This window comes from Thamnophis sirtalis, unplaced genomic scaffold (assembly GCF_051295495.1).
Source record: "Thamnophis sirtalis isolate CommonGarterSnake01/CBP01778 unplaced genomic scaffold, rThaSir2_p1.2 scaffold_7, whole genome shotgun sequence".
NCBI classification, from domain to species: Eukaryota; Metazoa; Chordata; class Lepidosauria; order Squamata; family Natricidae; genus Thamnophis; species Thamnophis sirtalis.
The window spans coordinates 48,984,896-48,996,199 of NW_028261387.1; the positions used below are offsets into that span (position 1 = coordinate 48,984,896).

Sequence of the window (11,304 nt, forward strand, 5' to 3'; positions counted from 1 at the left end):
ACCTATTGCTGACATGCTTTGAACTGGGGGTTGGGGACCCCTGTTCTAAGATATGTGGGAAAAATGAGATGCTTTCTCTATAGAAGCTGTCACATTGTGGATATCTCCTATCCCCCATGCCATCTCCATCTTTCTGTAATTCCTCAAAAAAGTTAAATATTTTATATCAGCTGACTGGTTGTGAATATCTATTTTCAGGGGTATTTTACTTTTCTGTACTAAATTTGAAATAGTCGTTCATTATTATGTTTTTATTTTATTTTTCTTTGGTATGGTGTTGTATGCTTCGCAGAGTCCTTTTGGTTTGATATGTTTACTTTATTGTCATTGCACCTTGTACAACAAAATTAAATGCCATCTTCAGTGTACATTATAATTATAAAAATAAAACACAAAACACATCCTTCACATTCTATAAAATTGAACTGAAAACCCAATATTGCATTAATATTGCACTATACAGTTCAATATAGTAACTGCCCTGGGATAGAAGCTGTTTTTCAGCCTATTTGTCCCTGTTTTTATTATCCTGTACCATCTGCCAGATTAATAGTTTAAAAAAAGGGTGCCCAGGATGAGATGAACTCATCTCATCCTGGGAACATTTAAGAATGTTTTGAACTGTCTTAAGGCAGAGGGAGCTATAAAGCTCTTCCAAAGAGGGGAGAGGGCAACCAATGATTCTCTGGGCAATGATGTTAGCCCTTTGGAGTGCTGTCCTATCTGCCACTGTGCAATTGGCAAAGCATACACAGGTGTAGTAAGTTAAAACAACTTGGTGCAGCGGTAGAAGGTTACCAGCAGTTTTTCATTCAGTTGTTGTTTCCTGAGAAGTCTCAGGTAGTATAAACTTTGCTGGGCCCTTTTGACCAGTGCTGCAATGTGAGTGCCCCAGGTCAGATCCTCTTTTATGATAGCACAAAGAAATTTAAAAGTGACTACTTGCTCCACTCGATCTCCATTGATGGGCTGGATGGGCTGGATGTCTGATCTATTCTTTCTATAGTCCACTATAAGCTATCTGGTCTTATTGGTGTTAAGGACCAAGTTATTGTCTCCACACCACAAAAGTAACTAGTCCAGCTCATCTCGATAGGCAGACTCATCCACCCCAGAGATGACTCCCAACACTGTTGTATCATCTGCAAATTTAGTAGTAGTATTACTAGCATGAGTGGGAATGCAGTCATGCAAATAAAGAGTATAAAGTAAGGGACTCCACATACAACCATGTGTTTTTATAGACTACTATAGTACTATAGAATGAAGAAAGTGAGAGAATGAGAAGGCATTCTGTTACTGTATTATATATACTGTTGAAAGTGTAAAAATATACTTATCCAATTAATGTTTTTTCTATTATATTTAAACTGGTTTTTAAATTTTTTGTTTAATTTTCAGTTCAATGCTCTCCAGGCCATTATTACAACACCAGTGTCCATCGCTGCATTCGTTGTGTAATAGGCACCTATCAGCCAGACTTCCGTCAAAACTATTGTATTGCATGCCCTGGGAATACTACGACAGACTTTGATGGCTCCACTTCTGTATCACAATGCAAAAGTATGCTTTGTCTTGTAAGAGTTGTGTAGATTTTGGAAGAACAAAATAAGAGTTAATTTGTATAGGTATAGACTATCTGAAATTATCTGTTTTCCCAACTTTCTATTTTTGTGTATGTTACACAACACACACATACACACACACACAAATATTATATTACACTCACAAGGCAGTGCTGCAATCTCCTTTGACTGCCATTTCCTAAGCTGATATCCCAGTATTTTTTTATTTGTTTTCTTGCAGACCGTCAATGTGGTGGGGAACTGGGCGAGTTCACTGGCTATATTGAGTCTCCTAATTATCCTGGAAACTATCCTGCAAATGTGGAATGCACTTGGAACATCAACCCACCTCCAAAGCGCAAGATTTTGATTGTGGTGCCTGAAATCTTCCTGCCATCTGAGGATGAATGTGGGGATGTCCTGGTGATGCGGAAAAACTGTAGGTAACCCAATGCCTCATTGGGACCATACAGAAGATAGCTTTACAGGATCAGCTTTCAGCAGATCCATATTGTAGGTGTAAATGTAGTACCACCTTCCTTCGTCTTCACTGGAGAGGAAATAATGAGCAAACTAATAGCTGATTCTTCTAGCATGTCATAAAGAATTTAGTGTTTGGATCTTTAGTTTCTACATTGAAACTGATGCCTTACAGAGAAGAGAGCCTTCCAAATACTGATAATCAGGATCTGATTTTTTTTTTCTGGATTGGAATACTTATAATATATAATACAACTTATATAGTTAAACTGGGAATATAATGACATTAAAAAAACGTATTTCAGAGCAATCCATGAGTATAAGAAGATTTACTAATTGCCATTATTACTCAGAAAGCCTGCATCCTTCAAGAGGATTATTGTGGGAGTCTCTAAGTGCTCCAAGTTCAGAAGTTTTCAGACAAGAACTTTATTGTGCAGTATTTGTCCCTTATTCACAAAATTCTATATGGAATTGACACATGAACTTTGATTTGTAATCTTCTTGTCTCCTTCCTTCTGTCATTTTTTTCCTCCAGACAATCTGTTAAAATGGGAAGGATAAAGCAACTATACCATATTGTATTTGCATGAAGGGTAGTTTGCTGTTGTTCTAAAAATATACATACCCACATTTAAATTTTTGTGGTATTAAATTCCCCAAAATGTCCTCAGGTGAATGAGTCTGCCCTTATTTTAGATCTAAATGGCCCTTTAAAAATTTATACTAAAGATCATACAACTTTGTTAAAATACGCTTCCTTTAAAAAAAAACAACTGGAATTCAAACATATCCTCCCTTTAATCTCTCAAAGGATCTTTAGCAAAAGGAAGAAAAGCCTTTCATTACTTACATATCTTCCTTTATCCCTGAAGATGTTTTAATGCTTGATGGTGTAAGAGCTGTGTGATTCTAAAAAATGTATGAGCATGATCTGCTTTCTTTTACAGCGTCTCCATCCTCCATCACAACCTATGAGACATGCCAGACTTATGAGAGGCCTATAGCATTTACTGCAAGGTCCCGAAAATTATGGATTAATTTTAAAACCAGTGAAGCTAACAGCGCCAGAGGCTTCCAAATTCCTTATGTCACATATGATGGCAAGTATGAGGAAGTTATAGAGCTATGCTATGAAGTTTGATCTTTTCAGCATATAGAGTGGACCTATGCTTCCTAATCCTTCTTCTGATGCCATTTGGCCCCAGGTCTTGATGTTAAGCATGGATATTACATGTATCTGAAAAACTTTCACACATACCTACACACATCTAAATAGCTTATACATTTAAATCTAAAGCCTTTGCAGTATTCATGCAACATACATAGATATTGAAAAGCATGGGTGACAAAATTGGGAATATTCTCCAAATAAGTTTTTTGGCAATAAGATATTATTTCAAATATATAAAAAAGTTGAGTGCTTCAGACCATACAGTATGTATACAGTACATTGCACTTGAAATAAATTTACTGACTGCTTTTCTTTTCTCGTATCTTCCTGACCATTTTGCCCAATAATGCAGAGGATTATGAACAGCTGGTGGAAGACATTGTCCGAGATGGCAGACTCTATGCATCTGAAAATCATCAGGAAATATTGAAGGTAAGGCTATTTTTTATATTGCTGGATAAGGATTTGAGTCATTGGTATCCTTTAGCATCCATATATGTGCATTATTTTCTATACATCTCAGATTTAAAACATTTGAAAGTGGAACTAATGTTATTTTTTATTAGAGAACTTAGAGAGCTCTTTGTAATGTGAGGAGAAATATAAATTGTTAACATAAAAGCCAAAAAGCTTTTTGCTGAGTGTACATTTTAGAAAATGGTTTTCAGTTAGTCTTTCCCCTACGTCTTTTTTTCAGATACAGCTGTAGAAGTTTTGAATGCAAATCCACATTAAATTGTGTGAGAAGGGGCTTTAATGACTTCCTTCCTGTTCCAGCTTTTGCCAGAAATTGTTCCTTCCCCTTTGGGGAAATAGTAACTCGAGTAATTGAAGAAGTTATAGAAATACCTCTGTTTTTACTTAATTTAAAATATAACAGAAGGTACACTTGTAATAATGGCATTGCACTTATGCTTAACATATGTAGCTGACTCTTTTCCCACCAATAGTATGCCAGTGGAAAAACATAAGATTGGGAGGATGTGGCATTTGTCTCCTTACACACAATTTGAAACAGAACCATATTTTTCAAACAGAATGAAAATACTTTCTATTCATAATAAAAATATTTTCTTTCAGAAAACTTGTCATTCAGCTATGCTTTTCAAGCTTATCACCAGAGCTCAGGATTGGGAAGTGTATATATCTGCATTTAGAATAATTTTGCAAACTTTCATGGAGATCAGGAAAATTAGCTAGTTAATATATAATTCAAATAATTATTGTTTGTAGGATTTTCTCTACACTCCTAGAAGTGGAGAAATAGATATACAGTACATTGAGAAAAACTGAAAAAGTAGGGAGCAAATTAATTTTGTATTCTTGGACCTCACAGAAACTCAAAATACCTTAGCACAAAACCAGCACAATATATGCTCCCCTAAGCTGGCTACAACTTATAAAATATACAAGGCAGCACAGCAAGTCACAAAACATGTCAAAAACCAGTCTTTTGCTGTCACATCAAAATAATTATAAGAATGACCCCTGAATTAATTTATCAATACTAGCAAATATAGTGACAAACTATGTACTACTACAGGAACAAATGGAGTCTATTATCTTCCATATTTCTCCCCAATACTATGTTACTAAAGAAATGTGTGCCATAATATTGTCACATAATGATTCTATATTTTTTTCTAGCTACACTACTAGACATGAATTAATAGTGTTATAGCTCACTATAGCATGCAGTATGAGTCTGGATAGATTCCATGGATTTTCTTGCTGCTTGGTTTGGAATGATTTGATGTATATAAAATAATCTATTGGGTTAGTGATTCCACTAATGATTCCATTCTCAACCTTGCTAGTTATATAACAAAGGTAGTACCAGTTAGACTGGGTATCTGTTTGTCAAAGAGTCTATGAATTATTACAATTCTTGTGGTTACATCTAAAGTTGTCATTTGTTTCCCTTGCAGGACAAGAAGTTAATCAAGGCTTTCTTTGATGTGTTAGCTCATCCACAAAACTACTTTAAATACACAGAAAAACATAAGGAAATGCTGCCACGCTCTTTCATCAAACTCCTCCGCTCCAAAGTTTCAAGTTTTCTTAGACCTTACAAATAGCCTCATATTTTCACCAACCTTCCAGGTTTCTCGACTGCCAAGAAAACTTTTTTTCTTATGCTTATTGTTACTTTTCGGTGAATTTTTTCTACAAATAGAAACCCGCCATTTTCACTATGCAGATGCATCTAATACCTGGTCATTCTTTGGCTATTCTTGGAATCAAATTTACTGGTGAATTGGCCATGGAAGGAACAGCTGGCCACAAGGAACTAAATCCCCTCCTTTGTGTTTCCATACTGAAGTTTCAGCCTGTTGAAATTACCCATTTCACTAATGACACACTCTTCACACAAGTCCTGTGCTGGGACCCTTACCTTCCAGTCCAGCTTTTTCACATATATGCCATTATGTGTGCTACCAGGCAGCTGCTAAAGAGGCTGCTTGGGTACATTTCTCTGCATGAACTGTTTCTAAAAAGTACTTCTGCTATCATAAGATGCCTCTGCTTCTGGGACACCAATGAAATGGGAAGACACTGAGCAACTGCTAAGCAATGGAATTGATCCAGCTGAACACTTTTGTGAAGAACTGAGAGCAATGGACACCTGGAATGTAGAAGGTTCTGCCTTATTTATCAGACTTGTGTTTTTAAGTGAAAAATAAATCAAGCAGTCTTGCAGAGAGAATCAAACCAGATACATGGGGGAGGGGATACAATGGATATAGATCATACAATAAAAAGGTGTATCACAGAAATGTGAAAGGAAATCACCCCTGTTGAGAATGGCAAGGGTGGTGACTAGAAGAGCATCTTTTCGTAATGGTTTTTGGTATTGAAAGCCTAGTCTAGCCACCTACTCATACAGAATAATGTCTGGAAAGGGGGAGCAGAGAGCAGAAGTTGGTGAAAAGTGAGATTTTCTGATAAGATTTTCCCCACAGACATTTGTGCTGAGAGATCAGACGACTTGTAAGCTCTGCCAAAGAGTAACTCAGTGATAAGAAAACAAGTGGTGTGAAGAGCAGGAATAAGTGAATGTGCACTAAGATGCTCTCCTTTCTACCTTTTTCATATTATTAAGTGCAATCATTTTGAGTTGTCTTTATATTATTTAGAGGGTTTTTTTTCTACTAGAAACTACAATATTTATACCTGCCTGAGAAAAGATGATGTGTGTGTACAAGAAACAGAAAAGAATCCAAACATGGAGTTGGGAGAATGATGACTAAATGTAACTTACATTTTCAGCTCTTGGAATTTTATTTTCTTCACTACAGTAAGCTCCAACATAACTTCTGAAGATAGAGTTTGTGTATGTGAAATTATGCTTTGATAACAAGCAGCTCCTAAAAGTCAATTCAATTCAAATATTATCAAAGGTATCTTTAAAGAATATATCAAGAATCATATACTGGAATCCGTCCACATATTAAAACTTTTTTAACACATTCACCGTGCTACTTAATCTCACTCTTTCTGAAATTTAGCTTTGTACAGGTAGAAGAATGTTTGGTTCTAACATACTATACAGATATCACTAGGTTCTCTTTCTGATGCTCCAATAAGCTGCAGGGTCTGTAAAAGGGTCTGGGGTCTTTTGGAAAGTCATAACTTTTAACTCAAAGGGTTTTTTCCTTCCTAATTCAAAAATGTAGCTATGGTTCTTAGTGAGGAGGGAAATGTTGTCTGCACCTACTCAGAGGTACTCTTGTTTTCTCATGCTACAAAGCTGAATCCTGCGTTGAATTTATTTTTGGAATAGCTCTTGTTGATAAGAAATCATGTCAAGTATTTCTTCCGGGTCCATTTCAAATTACATAAACTGACAGGGCAAGCTACCCTCTATAAAAAGAGAGCAAACCCCACTCCCTTCTAGCACTAAGGATGAAATGTCTGCCAGCAAACAACTAAGCTCAGAGAGCATTAAGGACTCCGCAGTTACATAAACGGTCAGTCAAGCACTGGTTCATATTCAAGTGCAAATGCTAATGATGAAAAGCAGTCTTAAATCTAAATTAGCAATCAGAATTATGGAAAGTGGTATGCAATTATAATCAGTCCATATAATACTGCCGATTTCCCCTAGTATTGCATGCTATGGGTTTTCTACTTCTTCTTTTCAACCTGATCCAGAATCAAGAAATAGTTCTACCAAATTCACAACATTTCAGCCATGAAACAGAATGCAGTGGAACCTCCAGCTGAAGGGAAAGGGGCCCTGCCAGGGGGAATAAAGAGACATTCCATCTTCGGGGTGGGAGGGAGAAGGAAATGTTTAAGATTAAATCCTTAAATCTATATCTGCCATTTCCCAAGGAAAGGTAGGCAATCTGGCGCAAGATACTTATAATATAGATGATGAACAATAAAATATCTGCTTGGGCCTATCTACAAGTGCTTATGGTTGCTTGCACCCGACACAAGTGGTTTTGATATAAACACAGTCGTAGTATTTTAGTAGGTGAGATTCCATTAATATAAATGCTAATTGGATGCAACATTTTCTTGAACTTACAAGCATTTGTTTATTTTGTGGAAGAGGTCAGAGATAGAAACTCAAGTCAGTTATTTACTTCAGAGAAAAATAATAGAGACATAACCAGAAATGTGGGACAGCTTTTAAAAGAAAAACAGTGTTGAATTTTGCTTTGGATTCTACCTGGTTTCTGTTATGAGGTCTATTTTGCCTGTATTAATATGTAAAAAGTAAAAAAAAATGACAAGTCCATCTCAAATAGGAAATATAACCAGATATAAGCAATAAAGCTAAATTATTTATAGTTGCTGTGCCATATGCCATCATGCAGTATCCCTTGAAAAATAATGAAAAAAGGTGTAGTTCATAAAGTTATTTGCACTTGATGAAAGAAATTGTATCTGATTTGTAAAAATAAAAGTTTGCATTTCATATTGCCCATTTAAATTATTAAATGGAAATCTTTGTGTTTCATTGATTGTCCAGATTCTCCCCACCCCCCGCCGCTGCTTGTAAAATCACTAATGTATATTTATTGCTGCTTGAAGTTCTGTTTCCCCCCCCCTTTTTTTTAGTTCCTTTTTTTCTTTGGAAATCAGCCAATTTTTTTTTTACACTAGACAATTTGTAGTCACCAACAATTATAGGGTTCCAAAGCCTGGACATCGTATTTGCACTGTGAAATGCATTTTATTGCCTGTTATGCATTTCTCTAAAAAATAAAAAACACAACTCCTTTAATACAAAAGCAATTAAAATTGTATAAAAATAGTACAAATGGAAAACATGCTAATAGTATGAATGAAAACAATTATTTGTCTTTTCCTGTACCAGTGATGGGGATCATTTTTAGATGTTTCTAAGCTGCAACTCTCAACATTATTCACTGTTAATAAAGGCTGGAGGTAGTATGAATTACAGATGTTCAGCAATGTTTTCCAGAAAGAGAAATTTGGTTTGTTTTCAGGTCTTACTGTATCCCTCAGTTGTAGCTCATAGGGCCTTTACAAAACCATTTGAAGAGAGATCTGGTAGAAGGGTTGTTGACCTGCACTGCATATTCAGGGGTCTATGACAATCATGGCCAACTCGCTGCGGGATAAGAATTACACTAATATCAAAGAAAGAATGGAATACAATCATTAAAGAAAGGATGCAAAAGGAGGGGCAGAATGAAATGCGAATGGCAAAACTTTTGTAAAAAAATATTTTGAATAATTAAATTGAATTGTTAAATTGTTCCGTGGTGAGTTGTCCTGTGGTGAGTTAGCTTTGGCGAGTTGTCCTGCAGCAAGTTGGCTGTGGTGAGTTACCTGCAGCGAGTTAGCTGTGGCAAGTTGTTCCATTCCATATAGGAGGGACTCTTCAAGATGTGGTGCTGAGCCTTCAAGAAGATTGGGATACTTTAAGCACCAGTCAGAAAGATATTTTATCTGGCAGCCCTCCTTTTGCATAGTTCTGGCAATTTATTTCTGTATGAAAAACTGAATACACTTTTTAGATAAATTTGTGATGGTTAGCTTTTAGAACTACTTTTATTTTTATATGATGGTATGTGGTTTTAAATGGATACTTCATATCCATTTCTCCCTGCTAAAGTATTTGGAGACTTTTCTAAAAAAATAAACATAGGAAAACATGCTGGGTAACATCAAGAGCATATTTCCTCCAGCATCCTTTTTCATAATACTCAAGCAGAAAGCTTTAGGAATCTAATAAGTGGGATTGAAAGGCAATAACATTCTTTATTTCCCAGCAGCTATAATTCAGAAGCATATTAAGTCTAGAGGTTGGATATAATTATTACTTGGGATTATTTGATAATATTTTTAATATTGATAATATTTGATAATACTTTTCTTTTATAGTAACATTTTGTGTTTTTCAATAACTGTAAATCAGAAGTACATTATTTCTAGAGGCTGGATATAACCACCATGCTTTTCCTCCATTAAGTAGAAGTCTACACACTTGTCAAAATTACATTCATTTGGCCATCTCTTCAAATTCTATATACAGTCTTTACTATATGCAGTAGAATCATGGAGAGAAATTCTGGATATTTTGCAATTTCTACTCTTTGCTATCATTCTTTTATTCTTTCATTGCTACAGTGCAAAGTTGAACTATTTTTAAAAGCTGACGGATCAGTTAGTTGCACAATCTTTCTAGTTAAATAAATGATTGGGGACCTTATTGCTAGTATATTACTATGCTTACCCCTTAGTCAAAAGTGTTTCAGTTTGTTCTTCTGATACCAAATTGTTAAAATGTGCCGACTATTTGAATCATGGGCAAAAGGACCTGCTCTTGCGTACATACTAAGAAATAGATTTCATGTAAAATGAACTTGGTTTGATTTCTGAAATCTTGGCTTTTGAGTATGGTTTGGAAGACAGAAATTTCCTTCTATATTGTTATTTTTCAGATATTTGTGGTAACTGATAAGTAGACTGCTTCTAATCAAAATGGCATTAGTGTTTCATATTTCTTTCTCCTGGAGTTATTGTTAGGACTACATATTTTGGTTAAAAAATCTGGATGACACACTAGATATAAGTACAGAAGAATAAACTACTGTCCTTATTTGCCTAGATTTTTGCTGCCAAGTTTTGGTTGACACCTAGTTGCGGTAACAAGTTGGCAGAAGCAGGGGGTTAAAATGTAAGGTTAATAAACGGACGTCTTATCAAGTTTAGCAATAAGCTTGTTTCTTTGGGAGGGAGTTGACTCTAGAAAAGATGGTACAGCGTTAACTCCTTTTTCCAAATAGTTAAATTTCCATCACAACATCCCTCCTTCTACAATCTAGATTATCAAGTTTTTAAAAAGTTTTTCACTGATACTACTGTAACATGTTTATAAAGAACGGAATTTCAATAGGACCCAGCAGATGGCAGCTCCTAACTGTCTTGAGTGAGATGGGCAATTCAAAAATGTGAAAAATAAATAATACTTGAATGTTCAGAGTTCGAAGTTCAGAATTGTAGGTGAGACTAGAATTCCAAAAACTTCTCAGAAGAGGTTCTTGGAAAACCACTTCCGTGTGTTGCAAACAAAACTGCCCAGACCATGCAGTCTATGCCAGTAAATCAGCAGTTTAGGCTTGAGTCGAAGACTTTATTAGTATTGTTTAAAGGGCATGTAGTATTTCAACACAGTCGCTGGCAAGGAGAATATACTTTTTTTACCTCCAAAGCTTTTTATAGACAATTAGACTGGTTCTGAATGGAAACGATTTTCATTCTGTTTAAAAAGCCTGGCTCGATTTCGAACCGCGCGTTAGGAGATAAATTGCCACGTCTCCCAACCTTCCATTTTTCCACTACTGCTATATACCATTCATCTCAACGCAGAGGTTTTTGAAACTCGGCACAATTAGCGAGAAGCCAATTTAACAAATAGGCAGGTAGAACTTTTCATTGTAAAGGTAACAAGCCGATCTGGATCTCCCAAGTCTGCGAGTTGAGCTGCTGAATTATTTTCCACCCGAGAACACGGAGGTTTATGCATTCGAGTCCCATGCAGGAATTAAACCAATGAGACCAAGTTATCCGTTTTTACTACAATACTCGGGGGCGGGGGCG

The 11,304-nt window shown here is 35.9% G+C and overlaps 1 protein-coding gene across 4 annotated transcripts in view; it reads left to right on the forward strand.

The window, feature by feature from the left end:
- The window catches only part of SCUBE3 (signal peptide, CUB domain and EGF like domain containing 3), a 114,566-nt gene extending 106,394 nt beyond the window's left edge, over window positions 1-8,172 (forward strand). For all 4 annotated transcript variants that reach the window (XM_014052583.2, XM_014052585.2, XM_014052584.2 and 1 more), the window contains 5 exons: window positions 1,402-1,563; window positions 1,807-2,004; window positions 2,996-3,148; window positions 3,572-3,651; window positions 5,148-8,172. In XM_014052583.2, the coding sequence (XP_013908058.1) occupies window positions 1,402-1,563; window positions 1,807-2,004; window positions 2,996-3,148; window positions 3,572-3,651; window positions 5,148-5,297 (743 nt within the window). In that variant the 3' untranslated portion in view covers window positions 5,298-8,172. The remainder of the gene's footprint in view (window positions 1-1,401; window positions 1,564-1,806; window positions 2,005-2,995; window positions 3,149-3,571; window positions 3,652-5,147) is intronic.
- The last annotated feature ends 3,132 nt before the right edge of the window (window positions 8,173-11,304 follow it).